Genomic DNA, 20,041 nt, shown 5'->3' with positions numbered 1-20,041 from the left:
GGAGAGAGTGTGAGGTGTGCCTACTAGGAGGACTTCGGTTTTAGAGCTATTCAATTTGAGGAAGTTGGATGAGAACCAAGAATGGATTTCTTGGAGACAGAGGGTGAGGGAGATTGGTGGGAGTGAGGCAGATGGCTGAGTAGAAAGGTAGAGCTGGGTGTCGTCCGCGTAGCAGTGGAATTTGATGGAGGAGGATGTAGCCAAGAGGGAGGATGTAGATAATAAACAGGAGGGGCCCCAGGACAGAACCTTGGGGCACACCAGCAGAAACAGGGAAGTAGATGGACTTATGAGATTTGAGTTGTATGAACTGTATCCTATCTGAGAGGTATGAAGTGAACCAGGTTAGAGGGGTGCGGCTGATACCGATGGATGATAGTCGACTGAGGAGAGTGGCATGGGAGATGGTGTCGAAGGCTGCTGTGAGGTCCAGGAGAATGAGGATGGAAAGTAGTCCAGAGTCAGAAGCCATAAGGAGGTCGTCAGAGATCTTGATGAGTGCTGTTTCAGTACTGTGCAGAGGACGGAAGCCAGATTGAAACTGTTCGTAAATATTATTGGACATCAGGTGGTTGTGGAGTTGGGAGGCAACAGATTTTTCCAGAATTTTGGATATGAAGGGTAGATTGGATAAGTTGTTGAAGTCGGTGGGGTCCAGGCCAGGTTTTTTCAGAATTGGGGTGACTGTAGCGGTTTTGAGTGCAGAGGGGACTGAACCAGAGCTTAAGGAAGAGTGGATGATTTTGGTGATGAGAGGAGCAAATGAAGAGCAGCAGGATTTAACCAGAGTGGACGGGAGAGGATCGAGCTGACATGTGGAAGGTTTGGATTTATGAATGAAGTCAGAAATGGCTTGAACAGATGGAAGGTCAAAACTGGAGAGGGTGGTTGCAAAAGATGGGTAGGGGGTAGCCGGGTCACCTCCAGGAGCTGCAGCTCCAGAAGAGGTCAGGTGTTTATGGATATTTGTGATTTTGGAGACGAAAAAGGACATAAGGTTATTGCAGAAGTCATCGGATTGCATATGATAGGGAAGGGAGTCGGGAGGTTTGGTGATGGAAGTGAGAAGGGAAAAGAGAGTTTTGGAGTTGTGGCGGTTGGAGTGGATTAAGTTAGAGTAATATGCAGATTTGGCAGAGGAGAGGGAAGTCTTGTACAGTGCAATGTGATCCTTGTACATATTTTTGTGAATGGTGAGTCCAGTTTTATTGGCAAGGCGTTCCAGCTGACGACCGCGAGATTTGAGGTGACGGAGAGCAGGAGTGAACCAGGGAGCTGAGTGAGTGAAGGAGACTGATCTAGATTTCAGAGGAGCATGGATGTCCAGGAGAGTATGGAGATTTTGATTGTAGTGGGAAACCAGTTCATCAGGTGAGCAGCAGGCGGATACACTGGGGATATTACTGATGTCAGAGGTGAAGGCGTCAATGTTGATGTCCTTTACATTCCGGAAGGAGATGATGCGAGGGAGGGTGATTTTAGACAGGGGGAGCTTAACGTTAAAAGTAATGAGCATGTGATCGGAAAAAGCAACAGTATGGGATTTACAGTCAGAGGGGGTGATGCCAGAACAACAGACTAAATCTAGAATATGATTTTTACAGTGAGTTGGGAAGTTGATGTATTGATGTAGACCGAAGCTTTCCAGGCAGGATGAGAAGTCTCTGGAGAGAGGAACACTGATATTATCCATGTGAATGTTGAAATCTCCCAAAATAATCAGATTATGGGAGAGGGTTGAGAGATGTGTGAGGAGCTGAAAAAAGTCAGTCAAAAAATCCTTATTATATTTAGGAGGACGGTAGACGGTGGTGATAACTGTGGGAGAGGGTCCAGGCAGCAGTGAGGCGGAATATTCAAAAGAACAAAAAACAGGAGCAGCAGGAATTGGGACAACCTTCCAACTCTCGCAATGAAACAATGCGAGACCTCCGCCGCGTCCAGACGCACGAGGCAGACAAACGTAAACAAAGCCAGGTGGTGCAGATTCGTTAAGAGAGATAAAATCATTAGGAAGCTGCCAGGTCTCTGTCAAACATAAAAAATCAAGATTATGATCCGCAATGGCGTCTCTGATTAAAAGCCCCTTATTACTGAGTGAGCGGATGTTCAAGAGACCGAGACTGACGGTGGCAGAGTTAAGTTTGGGGGCGGGGTTAGCCACCCTGGGTAAGCTAGCCAGGGAGGCCGGATTAGCACCCCGGCGAGCGTGACGAGGGTGGCGGCGCGTGGTGAGCAGAGTCTGTATGGAGGGATCGGGGTTCCTATGAAAGCGCTTACCACGCGATCCACGGTGGATGTATCTCCGGTTGGGCTGAAAGGCGATGTCGGAGGGGATGGAGCAACCATGTGGAGGCTGGAGGACGTCGACATGGCGTCGGAGCTTCAGAAGTTCAACAACGGAGTACTGGAACAGAGCGTCAGCTTGCAGTTGGGCAAGTGACACCAGAAGGCAGCCGAGCGTAAACCACCACAGCGACCGGAGGATCCACATCATCCAATACGGAAGAAGGGCTGGAGGGCCAGGGATCCTCAGGTATGTCGTTGACCAGTTGGCTGGAAACAGGTGGAGCGGTGGCCGGTCGGCTGACGGGTCGGTTGTTGGCAGGAGGGCCGGTCGGCTGTAGACAGGTGGGACGGTGGCCGGTGAGCTGACGGGTCGGTTGTCGGCAGGAGGGCCGGTCGGCTGTAGACAGGTGGGCCGGTGGCTGGTGGGCTGACGGGTCGGTTGTCGGCAGGAGGGCCGGTCGGCTGTATACAGGTGGGCCGGTGGCGGGTCGGCTGTAGGTAGGTGGGCCAGTGGCCGGTCAGCTGATGATGGTCGATTGTTGACGGATGGGCCGGTGGGCTATAGACAGGTAGGCGGCGGACAGGTCGGCTGTTAACAGGAGACCGCCGTCGGGATTGCTGTGCAGCGGTGAGCAGCGGCGACATCCACGCCAGCCTTCACTCACAAACTGATCATCTATCTAGCCCCATAGATAAAATATTGGATCTTAGCAAAAATTCGGAATCTAGTCCAGTTGTGTGACCATGACCAAGGTCCATACTAAGAAAATGTCTGGCATTGCAAAGACAGGTATATGTTTAGGCTTTGGTTGTGCAAAAAGCTAGTAGAGACATAAAGAAACATACTAGCAGCTCAGCTGTAACTGCAGTGGAAGCATTTACTCAAGTGGGCTGAATGTAGTTGGATGGAAAACCCTCAGATTTTCTTTAGTTTCAATCCCATAGTGTTGTCCATGTGGCCGGGAGGTCATTTTTATCCCAAGAGTGATTTAATGTGGAATGAAACTGCAATTTAGGATTTAGTACAAGGTTAGTGCTTTAATGTTCGATCCACAGCAAATATGAGCACAAAGATCCAATTAAATTCAAGACCAAACTTTGGCAGGACCATTTATTAGACTTAGCTAAGTAATTAAATGGTTTTGAAAGAAGGAATGACCTAAGAACCTCTCTTGTTGCCAAGACTTCTTTATAGACGAGGAAGAAGAAAACAAACCATCCAAAATAGTTTTGGTCATTTTATGCCTTGTTCTAAAAAAGTTATTATATATATATATATATATATATAGATATATATATATATATATACACTATATTGCCAAAAGTATTTGCTCACCTGCCTTGACTCACATATGAGCTTAAGTGACATCCCGTTCCTAATCCATAGGGTTCAATATGACGTCGGTCCACCCTTTGCAGCTAGAACAGCTTCAACTCTTCTGGGAAGGCTGTCCACAAGGTTTAGGAGTGTGTTTATGGGAATTTTTGACCATTCTTCCAGAAGCGCATTTGTGAGGTTGCACACTGATGTTGGACGAGAAGGCCTGGCTCTCAGTCTCCGCTCTAATTCATCCCAAAGGTGTTCTATCGGGTTGAGGTCAGGACTCTGTGCAGGCCAGTCAAGTTCATCCACACCAGACTCTGTCATCCATGTCTTTATGGACCTTGCTTTGTGCACTGGTGCACAGTCATGTTGGAAGAGGAAGGGGCCAGCTCCAAACTGTTCCCACAAAGTTGGGAGCATGGAATTGTCCAAAATGTCTTGGTATGCTGAAGCATTCAGAGTTCCTTTCACTGGAACTAAGGGGCCAAGCCCAGCTCCTGAAAAACAACCCCACACCATAATCCCCCCTCCACCAAACTTTACACTTGGCACAATGCAGTCAGACAAGTACCGTTCTCCTGGCAACCGCCAAACCCAGACCCGTCCATCAGATTGCCAGATGGAGAAGCGCGATTCGTCACTCCAGAGAACGCGTCTCCACTGCTCTAGAGTCCAGTGGCGGCGTGCTTTACACCACCGCATCCGACGCTTTGCATTGCACTTGGTGATGTATGGCTTGGATGCAGCTGCTCGACCATGGAAACCCATTCCATGAAGCTCTCTGCGCACTGTTCTTGAGCTAATCTGAAGGCCACATGAAGTTTGGAGGTCTGTAGTGATTGACTCTGCAGAAAGTTGGCGACCTCTTCGCACTATGCGCGTCAGCATCCGCTGACCCCGCTCCGTCAGTTTACGTGGCCTACCACTTCGTGGCTGAGTTGCTGTCGTTCCCAAACACTTCCATTTTCTTATAATACAGCTGACAGTTGACTGTGGAATATTTAGGAGCGAGGAAATTTCACGACTGGATTTGTTGCACAGGTGGCATCCTATCACAGTTCCACGCTGGAATTCACTGAGCTCCTGAGAGCGACCCATTCTTTCACAAATGTTTGTAAAAACAGTCTGCATGCCTAGGTGCTTGAATTTATACACCTGTGGCCATGGAAGTGATTGGAACACCTGATTCCAATAATTTGGATGGGTGAGCAAATACTTTTGGCAATATAGTGTATATATATATATATATATATATATATATATATATATATATATATATATATATATATATATATATATATAATTATTATTATTTTTTTTTTGCTTTTTATTGTCATTACAGTGTGACACAGAACAATGAAATCAACGCTGCATTTAACACATCCCCTTGGGGAGCAGTGGGCTGCCATTTTGCAGCGCCCGGGGAGCAGTATGGTGTTAACGGTCTCGCTCAGGGACCCAGAGAGTCAGTCCTTTGCAGTGGGACTTAAACTCAAAACCTCTGGCTTTCCAGCGCAATGCAACAACCACTAGGATGCCACTCCATTACAAGTGTAGGGGAGTATATACTTTGGTTCTCAAGTTATTTAAAATGTCTTTCAAATATTTTATTTCCAATAAAATATTTGGTATTTATTGTTTAACATGCAATCATAATAGCAATAAAGATTCACATAAGATTTTGTTCAGGTTGAAGAAAACTTTTGTTTCTTGTGGCCTGCATGTACTTTGTACTTAAACTGTTGATTCATGTGGATTTTAGAGAATATGTGGCTTCAAATCAAAACATTTAAGCTTATATCATTCTACTCCAAGCTTTCTTTCAAACAAAAGATCATACATAAATACATTTTTAATTAGTTGAATGTCTTATTGTACATCTTTCTATTGTTTTCTGCTGCCTTTTTTGCAAATTGTTCCAACAAATCAGCTATCCAATTTTTGATGCTGATGAGTAATGAGGGAATTCAACACAGGAATTCAACAAAAAGAATGGGGAATCTTTTGACAATTTTAAATGGTAGATTTCAGCTGCAGTAGAGGGGGAAAAAAAGCAACTAAAGGAAAATGTCACATCCTGTTGTTGAGTTTGACGCTACCAACCCCCTGATGATTTTCCATCAAAGTTGCATTGCTGCCTTTCAAGGTAAGATTTTGTCAAAGAACTCTTTTATAGAACAGAGGTTAAGCTACTAGTAACCTCAAGATGCCTGACGTTTTGTTGGCCAACAGGCAATTTATTGGGATGTCTATTTGCAGTCGCACCTGCTGAGTTTTTTAGAAGATGATGTTCTTTAACAATCCAGACACTGTTGTGTTGGGAACATGATGACAACTTCTTTTAAAACCACTTACAGAAAGGCAGGATTTTGAAATATGGAGCTTTTCCACATGTAATTAACGCTACAGAACTGGAAGAAAAAATGTGCACTGGCACCCAAAGTTTGAGTAAAAATAATAACAGCGATTCATAGTACTTCTGTTGCTAGCTACTAAGGTGGATATTAAACTCATCTCATTCTCATATTTGAATGAAACTGATTTGATAATGTGGCCTCAGTAGTTTTTGTCACAATGTATTCTGTGATTCTCTAAGGTAAAAAAGCTTCCTTTAATAATTTGTCTACCTGAGCCATGTAAAGATAATTCAAATCTGCAAACATATTCTTAAATGTTAGCTAACTATTTATTCTTCCATCTATCCATTTTCCTACTCATTTATTCCTACTTGGGTCGCAAGGGGTGATGGTACCTATCTCCAGCTGTCAACGGGGGAGAGGTGGGGTACACCGTGGACAGGACCCAGTCTATCTCAGGTCAACATAGAGATAAACAGGACAAACAACTATTTATGCACACACTTACACCTGAGGAGATTTTAGAGAAGCCAGTTAACCTAACAGTCATCTTTTTGGCTGTGACACCATCCTGGAGAGAAATATCAGCTGTGCTGCTGCAATCAACACCTTTTTTTATAGATGCTGGAGATCGGTCTGTTTTTCAGTGTAGTCCCGTTTCTCTGACTGACTGGCTGGATGTGCTCTTCTCATTCTCTGACATGGGAGCTGGCTTGGAGCTCGTCTGCCTGGCTGTGTGTTTCCTGGACTGGGCCGCCTTTACAGTTGCCTTTTATATTTCTGCTTCTGTCTCCTTGAACCCCAGTCGGCCTCGGCAGATGGCCGCTCACACTGAGCCTGGTTCTGCTGGAGGTTTCTTCTTGTTAAAAGGGAGTTTTTCCTCTCCACTTTCGCTACAAGCATGCTTAGTGTGAGGGATTGCATTCGAGTCAATGAGTTGATGCAATCAACTGGTTTTCCTTAGATTTAAAATTTGAATCAATTTGACTGTATGATCTGGTGAATTGTAGAGTGCCTTGAGATGATGTGTTGTGAATTGGCGCTATATAAATAAACTGAAATGAACTAAAGCCGGAGTTCCCGGAGAGAACCCAAGCATGCACAGGGAGAACATGCAAACTCCATGTAGGAAGACCCTGAGCCAGGAATCAAACCCGGAACCTTCTTGCCACAAGGCTGCAGTGCTACCCACTGCACCATGCTACATAACTAAAGCTAAGTAATGGTTACTCAATACCTTCTTCCATAGATGGAGTATTTACATAATACTGCTTTTACTGCTGAATTTGCTGGTTTCTGGGATCTGAGATCCTATTTTTGCAATATGACCGCTTAGAATAAAATACACCTTCCAGTTTACTGTTGTTATACTCTTATTATGCTTACATCTAATAATATACAACAGCAAACTCTACCACTCTAAGTGCCATCACCATAGTCTCCACAGTCCAATACAGCTTATACATGACATAGCACAGCAAAAATTAATACTTGTTCTACCCTAGGTCTTGATTGTGTGCAGGACATCAAATAAATATTTGTGTAATATGGTCTGATAGAATCAGAGATTTGAGCTCGACAGCAAATCATTTGAAGAATTTATGAACTGCACAAAAGAGGGTGAGAAGCAGGGCCTACTAATGATGCCTGCAGCAGGATATTTCTCCTTCATTCAGCCAATAAAAAAGGAGGCAGCTAGGTGTGGAAGGAACCAATGGGGTATATAGCAGAAGGGACGCTGAAAAAGGAGCAAGGCTGACAGTACTGAAGAGGGATGCCAACAGACAGCAGAAGCCGCAGAGGGAAGAAAGTTGGATGTACTAATAGACAGCACAACTGAAAGCTACACACCAGAAGGCACAAGACAAAGGAGGTGATGAATGATCCGGGAAGGCTGTCAAGGCACAACTAGGAGGTGGGTAGACTTAAGTAGTTTGCCCCTCACTGTTAGGATAAAGGCTTGCAGTATACACGTGTTAATGTTTTCCTTGGGAAAGATAGTGCAGGGTTTCCTTCCTCATTAAAGTTACAGGTTGCATCTGGGTGATAAGTTCCTTGGTCAGCCACCCTCAGCAAGAGAAACAAGAGTGCTGCTTTCCTACAATTTCCTATGGGAATTGCACATGTTTTTCTAAGAAAAATGCACCTCCACAAAAACAATGCATTGGCATTAGGAAAGTAAGAATATATCAGCTGACAAGACAAGTTAATCCAAATGACACCATGTGAGATATTACAATTATTGGTTTGCGTTAACTAAGAATTCCCATTTTTAATATGTAAAAAACGTTTAAGTAAACAGTTCTAAAGAGCCTCTGTTTAAGTTGAAATGATCCAGTTGAGGTTTGACCAGTCAAATTAGTTTGAACTGAAGGGGAATAAGGATAGCCTAGTTTCCCAAAAAAAACTACCGGTATGAATGAATGAATGAATGAATGAATGAATGAATGAATGAATGAATGAATGAATGAATGAATGAATCCATCCATCCATCCATCCATCCATCCATCCATCCATCCATCCATCCATCCATCCATCCATCCATCCATCCATCCATCCATCCATCCATCCATCCATCCATCCATCCATCCATCCCACTTATCCCTGCTGGGGTCTTGAGGGTTGCTTGTGCAGCTCTCAATTGACAGCCAGTCTATCTCAGGGCAAAATAGAGACAAGCAGGACATACAGCCATGCACACACACACCCACACACACACACACACACCCCACTAACACTCACACCTAAGGAGAACTTAGAGACGCCAATTTATCTAACAGTAATGTTTTTGGACTGTGGGGGGAAGCCAGAGTAAGTCAGATGATTTTTATAGTGCTTACAAATCATTCATATCCTATCTGCTGTCCTGGGTTTTTATCTTGAGTATTTATAAGAACACAAGAGGACACCGTCTACTTTGTTTTCTGAGGGCATTACCTTCACAGGTCCTGGTCTGGGGGTATAATACTTTTGGGATTACCCTAGGTTTGTTAAAGGTGCCAGCTTGTGGGCACCATGATGCACAGTGAGGTTTCTATTAGCTAAAATAGCACTAAATCAAGTAATCATGCTGTATCTTTATACATTTCCATTTAAGCCCTTTCCAGTGATAATAGCAATTCACACTTCTTCTAATATCTGGGACCACCACTGTTGACTGCCCACCTTTCATTAGACAATCTGGCTGTTGTGTTTGTTTTAATGGATATCCCACAGCTTTTCCAAGATATTTAAAGCAGCATTGACTTATCTGCATCAAAACAAACCAGGTCTGCTTGTGCACCCCAGGTCCAGAATATCAAGTTAGATATCCCTCTCTTTTTGACCTCCTCCTACAGAGACAGTTCTCGGTTTCTTGGAAAGGATTTATTTTTTTCCCCGGCCTGTTGAGATACTTTGTTAAACAAACAGTGCTTTAAAATGATCCCTCGTGACCTTTTAAGACTGCTCTGCCTCTTTTTATATTTATGGGAAACCTCAGAACCCAATGAATAAATGAATAATATGAAATATCTAAAAGAAAGAAAAAACAAAATCCATACTTTTGTTGTTGAGTCTCTATTTTATCATGTACATGAAAGTTCCCGAGAAAGACGGTGACCATGAATATTGAGAATAGATGACTGACCTCATAGATCCATTTATGCATTTATTGGCTTAAATTAAAACCCACAATGATTATTTTGGTGCTTGGTGTTGCTGGCCTCATTTCTGCCATATAACTTACAGATATAGGGTAGAAAAACTCACTTTAAAATGCTCCTTACTCGTAATTCCCTGCAGTCAGATGCTGTTAACTGTGGTGTGGACTTGGTGCTCCATATCTGTACATAATGAGTTCCCCACGAGGAATGCTGCTATCGTCTCAGCAGCATGCCACTCTAAGTCAATAATAACTGGACTGGAAACCTGGCCCAAAGAAAGCAGAGATACAACTGACAGCTGGATCAGCGGAGGGAGAGTGAAGAGGAGTAAATGTTAGCCCTGTGAAAAATAGAAAGAAAACTTAAAGAGAAGCTGGGAAGATTTGGAGAGGGTCAGAGAGTGAAAAGGTGACCCTGGAGAGAGGACAGGAAGCAAAGAGAGATAGGATAGGATAGGAGCTGAGGCAGCAGGTGGGAATTCATGGAGAGTTTAGAGCTCAGTCTCTGTTCCTAACTTGTGCACACACTGATGTCTCAGTGCTAGCCATCACAGAGGTCTTTCTCTGATGGGGTAAAAAACTGGCCAGCTGCTGAGAAAGAGCAGGGGGAGGGACGGGATGTGGGGTAGAGGATGAAGGGAAGGAATCTGAGGTGGATACTGAAGGCAGGGCTGGCATTCATCCTTTCCTGGCCCTCTCTGTGCCCTAAATCTGAGCCTTCTCTCCCTTAAATGCCTTCCTTTTCAATTTGGCCAGACCTCAGGAGTAAGGGCTGCACTGATCTTAAACACAGCTATATGGACTGCATGTCTGAGAATGTTTTCAAATCTTATTGGTGAGTACTTTCACAAGCAACAACTATCTGCATTCTTAAGTTGCATTCTTAAGCAATAAAAATGATGCCTAGCAGTAGTGGTTAATTATACACAAGCAATCTATGTGATGGCAGTCCAAAATAGATGCCTTTCTTCACAGAGGCTGCTATTAAGTATTGGGTGAGGTGTTATCTTCTCTAAAACAAGGAGCTCTGTATTTTGTGGTGGGTGTAGGCATGCCAATCATCCTTTAAAACATCATATTTTATTTTTTGGGGGAGTAAACCATGCTTTCTCAATTGTTTCACGTTTTGAAGACTTAGAACAGATTTTTCTAAGCTGGGTCTTAGGGAAGATGCACGTTTTCTATCAACCCTAAATTAAAATCCAACAGCTAATTCAAATGGTCACAAGTCATAGGTCGTCTTACTTAATAAATTGGGCAGACCAAAAGGCTAAATAAAAGCTGTGGAAGAGAACACAAATTGATCAAAAAGAGCTGTAAAGTTGCAGATTTACAACAGATGATAATGTCTTCAATTAGCTTTAGACATTACTTACAAACTTACAATACTTACTCAGTTGGTTCAATTCAATTCAGTTTTTATATATAAAGCCAGTCAACAACAGATGTCTCCTCAATGCACAATGACAGCTGAATTAAATCATCCAGACAGATTTGTTAAAAGTGAAATATCTAAGTAAACCTAGCTGATTCCATCGAATCATGACTTTGCAGAAATCTATCATTTAAATTTCTGATGGCAGCATCCCAGGTGATGTTACTTACTAGGATGATGTCACAGCTAAGCAGAGTGCCATAGAAGGTAAAGCTCCTATGATAAAAATAAAGCAGAGAGAAAATAGAGTTAGAACTGGACTAACATTGCCGCAAGATTGGAAAAAGTAGTCCCTCTGTCCTCCAGCGGTTTTAACCTATAGCCGCAGGTTCATATAGGCTATGAACCTTTTTTAGAATGTTTTCCAGTTACTTACCTCTTTTGTTCACTTGCCTTACTTTATCTAGTGATGAAGGTGTGTAGCTCTTTTAAGTCAATTACTTATAAGTCTTTCATGCAAGTTTGGCATTAGCATCATTTGACTTCGCTTGCTTAATTAAATATCCCGGATATCTTTAATTCTGACATTTAAAGTTGTTTGCTTTAGATGTAGAAGCACGTTTGTGTGGCTAGTTAAACATTGAATTGATAAGCATTGAAGAACACTGTGATTGTAAACTGTACCATATCTGGAGTACTGTGTGGAGGTTTTTGGGCAATTCACGTAAAACAACATTTGAACCATCAGAACTACAGAAAAGAGCAAAAAGAATGAATAATAATGCTGGTTATTAAATACCCTAAAGTTTGTGATCTAGTCAAACATAAAACTGCATAAATAATGCACAAGGTAATACACAACCTACTCCTAGCAAATTAATAGAAGATGTTATCATATAGAGATTGTGGCTATAATCTCACAAGGAAATATTTTCTGAAACAATATAAAAACTTTTTGTTTTTTCATCTGCAGAATGAAACTATTGCATAGTCTCAGTTCAGAAATACAGAAGTGGCCAAAAATCAGCTGTTATAAAAAGAAAACAAAAAGATTTAATAACACTTTAATAAAAGCTGTGCTAGTTCCTCTTAAAGATATTACTGTGTATTGTCTCATCTAGTAGCCGTGTTACATAATCACAGCTCTATCTAATGAGCAAGCCAGTTTTCAGAGGAACAAAGACAAAATATGAGACGGTGATTTGTAAAGAAGAAAGAAGAAAAACATGGACTTGGAACATGGAAAATAATATCAAGTATCTTATCAGACAGACAAATTGCTGTTTTTTGGTGAAAACAGACTATTTCTTTCCCTTCCTGGAATTCAGCATTGTCAACCACAACAAGAAGAGTTAAACATCACATACGTGTATTGATATCTGGAATGCAGACATTTGAAATAGATTCTCAACCTGTACGGGCAGCAACGTGAAAAACAAAACAAAAACTAAGTATCAATTGATTTCCTGCTTTTGAAGACACATGGTTATGTTGAAAATATTTCCAGCCACCTACTGAGCTAAAAATGTGAAGAATAAGCTCCTTGAGGGAGATTCATAAATCTCCTTTTCTCCCCCCACCCAGTAACAGCAGCAGAGGCAGCATTACAGTGTCAATTTAGAAAAAAATGCCCATTTCCTCAAGGCATGACCTTGTTGTCATTGTACTGGGGCCATAATGGATGCCACATAAAGTGTTGTATACAATAAGTCATGCATGTGCAAAAAGGTGTTGTGGTAATGTTTCAGAAAAACAAATTCCCTCACACTAGAGCACAGCTGTGAAGGATTGGGGGTGCCTCTGCATCCCAAGATAAAAAAAAAAAAAATTAAATAAACCTAATACCTTTAGAGCCAGAATGCTGTCTCAGAGGACTGTGTGCAGAAGTGTGAGTGTGTGTTTGGGTTGCGATGACAGTGCAGCAGTTCCCAGGGGAGGAGGAACACCAATAGCCATCACTGCAGAGAAATCCAAGGGGACAGAGAGCCTTCTCTGACACTGTCCCTGTCTCCCTGACAGTCTGGCTGTAGACACACAAACACCCCACCCCACCCCCAATCTTCCATTCGCATGTCTCCCTCAGCCCACTGAAACCTTGCCACACTCTTTCCGCATCACACTCACTCACTTTCAATTACCAGGCAGGTAGCTGCTGTTCCAAGACAATAGCTCACCAAACTTGATGACCCGTTCCCATGGAGCCACTGGGACAACAGATGAAGTCTGAGGTATCGAATGCAGTGACAGCACCGGCTACCGTTGCTTAGAGACGGCGTCATTTATCAAGATAGGCCACACAATTTTGGGAGGAGAGAATTTTTAATAAAAGACAATTTGAGTCCATTCTGTTTTGGCTTACTGTGGCTTTAAACACAGAAGCAAGCAGAAGGTAAACAAATCATAAACTAAAAAAAAGAACATTGCTTGTGCTGGCTGTCTCCAGCTAATGGCCTGGGTTTTTATTAGGTCTGAATAAAAAAAGAAAGGAAGAAAGTAGCTTCACTTTTACTGCAGCTCTCTTTACATAAACATCTGTTTATTCATTTTAATTACCGGTAATTATCTCCTCACTAGCTACTTTTAGCCAACTTGAATGTGTTTATTGTCATTTTTTACTGTTACTCTGTCTCATATTGTTCAGATTGCAACAATTTGTATCTTTTTTATGCTTGGTTTATTTCTCATTTGGTCATTTTGAGTGTGTGCTGATGTTATTTGTGTCTACTTGACTCACCAGACAGCTTGTACCAGTCATTGTTTCCTGTCTCATTTTGTAAAAAATATCACTTTCAGGGAGTTTTTTATAGAGACTTAAAGGGCCTAGACAGGTTTGAAACATCCATCCATCCATCCATCCATCCATCCATCCATCCATCCATCCATCCATCCATCCATCCATCCATCCATCCATCCATCCATCCATCCATCCATCCATCCATCCATCCATCCATCCATCCATCCATCCATCCATCCATCCATCCATCCATCCATCCATCCATTTTCTCCTGCTTAGTCCTTGTCAGGGTCATGGTGGAATGTGTGCCTACTGTATCTCTTGGAGTCTACGACGAGAGACGCTGTACACCCTGGACAGGTCCCCAAGCTGTCTCAGGGCAACACAGAGAAACATAAAGACACACAACCATGCACACACACACACACTCACAACTAGACAATCAAAAGAAGCCAAATAACCTAAAGGCTAATTTATATTCAGAAACCAGGTCGGCTGCGTATGTGTCGCAGTTAACGCAGATGTGCCCCCGTCCCTTCCGCAAACACTCTGGTGCACCTCTCCAAAATTGTAGGTGACTGCAGACCGTGCTGCAGACAGGAGGCCTCTGATTGGTCAAATCTACATCTGCTCTACACTATCCATATTTCCTGTATGGTACCTTACCGGCTTGTTTTGTTCGTATGACCGCCATTGTGGAAAACGACTTGTGAAGATCGTCCAGAATGAAGAGCAAGGTGCGTGAAAAAGCTGGGAACCTTTTTCCACCTGGATCCCCGCTCTCTTCGCCCCTCTGTTGTCGCATAAACTTGCCCCTTCCTTTTTTCCACTTAATCATCACCTCGGCCGTATCTAGACTCACAGCTAGTATGTGATTGTCCCTCTTGCGTTGTGGCGTGGAATAACAGCGCAGACCCCGCTTCAATATTGGGCATAAATCACAAATATCTGCAACAAACTCACTGTGACACACTGCTGTGGGGAATATAACCAGCCCTTAAAAGTAATGTTTTTGGATTGTGGGAGGATGCCGGAGTACCCGGAGATAACCCAATCATGCATGTGGAGAACATGCTAACTCCATGCAGAAGGACCCCAGGCCAGGAAACAAACCCAGAACCTTTTTGCTGCAAGGTAACAGTGCTCCCCAATGCACAACTTGCAGCCCCCAAGTTTTGGAACATGATTTTAGTATCATGAAAAATATAAAATTATATAAAAATTATTAAGACTTTGTATTTCCTGTATTAAAGCTTTGTATCCCATTGTCTAAAAGTAGTTCCTCTACATAACTTCTTCCTTATGTTCTTACTTTCTCCTTCTCTATTTTATGTTCTCTCTGTCTGCTTCTTTATTCATGACCCCACTTCATCCTATCTGGAGATCCTTCCTTCTTTGAGTCATTTTTTCTTGCTTCCCAGTTGGTGTTCTTTCTGTTTCTCTTGTGTCATTTCTTTATAAAACATGCTCATGCAGTTTTATCTTCCTTTTTCTTTTTCTTTAGTTTTACCTTTTCCTTTCTATGTCCTCTCTTCTATCCAGTGTTTACTTCCTTATATCCTTCCTCTTATTATCCTTATTTCTACCCCATCTCAAATCTTTTTTTTTCTCTTTTCTGTTTCTCTTTCTTCTTCCTTCCTTCCATGACTTTTTTTTCAGCCAATATTGAAATTCTACCCGTGTGCAAATATTAGTCATACATTTGAAATGTTGGGCCTGGAAAGTTCAGAAACTTTAACATAAATAATATATGGGAACCTGAGGTGTTTTTTTTTTTATATCCTTGTATTTGCTATAGATTTTTTACTATTTAGCAATCCTACTTCTATTCTTTCAATGGTTTATGATTTTATGGTTTTGTTTATTCACCTTATTTGTGAAGTTATTTTCATATGTGTTGTGTTCTGTCTTGTTTGAAATTTTTAACATACATTGCTTTTATCTATTTTATTTTGTGTGCATTTTATAACATACAATTCTGAATATCAGTTTATGTTCTATGACATTTTTCTATTTTGTTGCCTGTATTTCAAATTATAGATCATATCTCTATACTTCATACAATATAACTCCTCCGGCTGAAGACTTTTCATTGAGAGGAGAGAAAATGCTTCAAAGAAGTAAAATCTGTTGTTAAGTGGTTTATATATTCTTTATTGATTTATAGAGGCATTTCTATTAGATAATATTTTTGTAATATTTTGTACTGTTGCCACATTTCAGGATGTAAAGATACATAAAGATGTAAATTGTATTTTTTTTTGGCATGCAAAATGAATCGGCAATCTCTCTCCAGAAGGTCATTGAGGATCTCTCATTGATCCCATGTTGACCTAAATGATTGATGATAAATGGAATCCATCTGTGTGTAATCAAGACTCCATATATATGCACTTGCTCTGTGAAGTACATAGAGCATCTTAAAGAACAAAGGATGGTCTGAGATATTGTTGTGGAGATGTTTAAAAGCTGATTTGGAAACAAAAATAATTCCAAAACTTTAATGGAAAAGTCCGATCAGCACGGAATGATTAATGGATCATTATTTATACCTAAAACTAATACGTTTGCGCTGATTTAATGAAATTATAGTTTAATGGTAAAAAATAAAAATTATAATTTTCGTTATTGTAATCACAACAAAAGGTTGCTCCACACAGTATTAACTAAAGGGGGCTGAATAATTTTGCATATACAATTTTCCATTTTTTTATTTTTAAGAAAAGTTTAAAATATCCAATAAATTTCATTCGACTTCATGATTGGGTCCAACTTGTTACTTCTTCACAGAACAATAAAAAAACCCTTAAATGTGGCAAAAAGTTTAATACTTTCGGAAGCTACTGTATATGGAGTGATTTTCCAAAGCAGCCGGGTCAAATTTCTTTGACTGCAGTACTCAGTACAATAGAACTGATGCTTTTATATTTGTATCATAACATTTATTTGCCTAAAATGCATTTAAGCTGCTCTTTGTGGAGTGTTATGTTTCAGAAACCATTCAGTAGTTGTGCTAAACTTACTTCAGTTGGACAATTAGATTGGTAATTTTTTCCTTTTTTTTTCTAAATTATTTCGTTTGGGTGAATCATTTTTTCTTTGAAATATGGTGTTTGTCAAACATCATATTAACAGGTAGCTATTTTTAACAGTGAATCAGTTCTCAATAATATACCTTGTTATGCTTGTGGAAAGCTCCTATACAATATTGCTAGTTTCAATCCAAGAAATTATAAATTAGGTGAAACCGCAGCCAGAAAACCCAATGGGAAAAATATCTAATTTATTCTATAATGTAAGAATATCCCATCTCCTCCCGTGGCACTAGAAAATCCCTATTTAAATGATTTTTAGATCTCACTGGCAAATTTGACAGTGTTTAAAGTGTTTCAGAAACAGTTGAAACACTAAGTCAAGCACCCTTTCCACGTTGAAAACATCTTGATGTTCAGATTAAACGCAGGCTGGCTTTAGGTGCTGCGAAAGTGTTTCTATAGTAACCTGAAGCAATCTGACTGATTGTGACACTCAGACACACACAGACAACGTTTGTTTATGCATTTATATAAGCAGCAAACTTCTCATAGTCAAAGCCTGTTCTTCTAATTAGAACGCAACAACAGTAGGGGGTTCTTACAGTGTTCTTTAAATTCCACCAGATAATTTATTAGTGAAAGGACAGACAGGAGATGAGTTCGTTTTCACCTCCTTTGAAAAAAAGAGCACAATATGAGCCGACAGCTTAGAATTGTGAAGAAGCAAATAACACCATCTGTATCTGAGAAACACATCGTTCCCTTCTGCACACTGATATCAATCCCCCTGCTGATTAAGACAACAAACAATCCCTTCTGACCCCAAAAACCCTGAAAATAAAACACCCCCCCAAAACCTTAGCTCATCATAATGAAAAATATACTACTGCAATTGATTCGCTTCATTAATATTGATGCCAGCAAATTCCTCTTGGATTCACAAGGGGCAGGAGTATCGAGAATATTCTGGTTTCACCCCCTCATTAAGTCACACACAGCCTGCTGTGGAATGGCACACTTAAAACAAAAATCCTTATCTCTCAAATATTGCACAAATCCTATGATTACAATGCTCGTCACAGTTTGTCTGTGTACCTCAACGTTAATCGCTTGAATCATAATCACTTCATGAATATTTTTGAAAGAAAATGAGACCATTTTAACCCCAGCTAAAATCTGTCGCTATTTCAAGGCCAATTGACCTAAACAGCACCTTGTATAGAAACAACCCTAGACTCCCCTTTCCCACCTCACTCCTGCAACCTATCCCGACAGAAATCCCAGCTGCTTAGTTATGTGAGAACTAAATCACTCAATGGAACCATAGCTATTATAGATCAGAAATGAAATATTAGATATAAGAAAGAACAAACAGAGAAGAAGTGATGACAATCAATGCTTGAGTGAGCTTTGGTTGCACAGATTCCTAACGATACATTGTGCATAGTGAAAGAGAAGAAGAACGCATTAGCGGAAATCCAATCTGAAAATTATTGGCCAGCATAACCACAGTGTATTTATTTTCCTTCTTTTATCTGCTTTATCAAAGCAGTGTCCCTCTCCAGTTCATTCACGCACCATATTGTCTTTACACTGGCCTTTGCACAAAGAAATTATGGACCGTTGGCAGTTGTAATTGTCAGTGGTGTAATAGTGGATGATACCTACATACCTACATTGTCAAGCTGAGTTTGTGAACTATATTGATGTGTTGGAGCATTTCTTTGGATTCTATAAACAATTTAAGCTAGAGATGTCTAACTGGCAGGGGTGTTGTTATTTGTCGCATATAATGACCAGGAATTAATTAAAATGTCATGGTCTTGGTGCTGATGACAGGCTGGATTACTCATTTAACTCACCTGCCTAGCTCCGCTCAGTTTCTCATTGCTGCTCATCTGAGCAACCTGCTTCAGCCTCTATTTAACCTGTTACCTAATCAGTCATCAGTGCCAGATTATTCAGATTATATAGAGCCAGTCGTGAGAGCATGTCAGCTTTACCTTAGTGTTTCCGATTACCTGATTCTTACCTGTTCTGCCTCTCAACCACTGAGCCTGCCTGTTCCCGTTTATCTGTCTGCCTGACTGATCTTTGGACTCCTGCTGGATTCTGCTTGTTTACTGAACTTGGAGCTGCTTCCTGTCACCGACCTTTTATTTCCCTTCGGAACTTCTTCAGACTTCTGATCTCCTGGTTCTGTATCCTGAGCACAATGCTGGCTTTGGCTTCGCCCTGTGGATTATCCTGCCTGTCCTTCATCCTCTGGGACTACGGCATATGGGACTCTCTGGGCAGTGCCCAACGCGTCTTGTTTGACAGTCTATCAGCTGCAATCTACCTCTTCCTCTGGGCACGGACTAAGCAATAAAACCACATAGGTGACTCACATGTTCATAATCATCCTCCGTCAGATTAACGTGATCACTACCCTGTGTTTCCCTCCTGCAGAGGGTTTTGCCTTGGATTTCCTTGCTGTTACTGCAGATCCATTGTTTTTAAATAAACACTTTTTGAGATATCTGACTGTCTGTCTGCCTTGCATACTGGTTCCCATATTCTAAGCCTTGACAGAATCTTATTGATGGAAAATATCAAGAATGTGTTTTGTTTATTGTTTGAACATGTCAGTCTTGTCATTGATTACAGAAAACAGAACACATGGCATTTATGAAAATCTGTTAAAGAAGTAAAGTTGAGTGTAGCAAATGCCAAATAGAAGGGTTAATAGATTTTATGTTATGTTGGGATCATTAAGACACAGTCTTCAGATTAATTATTTTTGCAGAGATACACTGCCTCATTTTATTTGGCACTTAGTGGAACAAATTTCAAGTCTATGTTTCAGACAAGCTTTTTAAAGCAGTTTCCTTCATGCTCGAAATTTTCATTTGTTGACTGTTTAGTCAAGTTATCTTTTTTTTAGAAAATGGCTTCATCATGTTTATTAATCACAGAGAAAAATAGCAATATGTTTACAGAATATATTTCATATGAAATACTACCTCTAAATCCAATCTTTTGTCTTTAATTAAAACCAAAATCTACTCAGGGATGAAAGAACATGTCTCTTTTGTAAGAATCCCCATCATGTTCTATTTTGCCTTGTCTGCACTGATGTCTTTTGGCACTCTTGAATCTGTTTTTCTCTCAGTGTTTTGAGATTGCATAAAAGCATTTACATTTTTAAAACAGATTCTCTTTAGAATTTATGTCTTGACCTTGACTGCGCTATGCCATGCATATTGATGTCAACACATTATTATGTTTTTCTTTGGTTTTTA

General features: G+C 40.9%; 1 protein-coding gene across 1 annotated transcript in view; it reads right to left on the bottom strand.

The window, feature by feature from the left end:
* LOC119783592 overlaps nucleotides 1-20,041 on the bottom strand; it is a gene marked incomplete at its 5' end in the record, with an annotated part of 32,205 nt that overhangs the window by 675 nt on the left and 11,489 nt on the right. Inside the window, 2 exon segments of the mRNA XM_038285187.1 lie at nucleotides 77-1,492; nucleotides 2,129-2,848. Coding sequence (XP_038141115.1) covers nucleotides 77-1,492; nucleotides 2,129-2,848 — 2,136 coding nt within the window.

This window comes from Cyprinodon tularosa, unplaced genomic scaffold (genome assembly GCF_016077235.1).
Source record: "Cyprinodon tularosa strain WSP-4 unplaced genomic scaffold, ASM1607723v1 ctg208, whole genome shotgun sequence".
Classification (NCBI taxonomy): Eukaryota; Metazoa; Chordata; class Actinopteri; order Cyprinodontiformes; family Cyprinodontidae; genus Cyprinodon; species Cyprinodon tularosa.
This window is presented reverse-complemented; position numbering and strand designations above follow the sequence as displayed.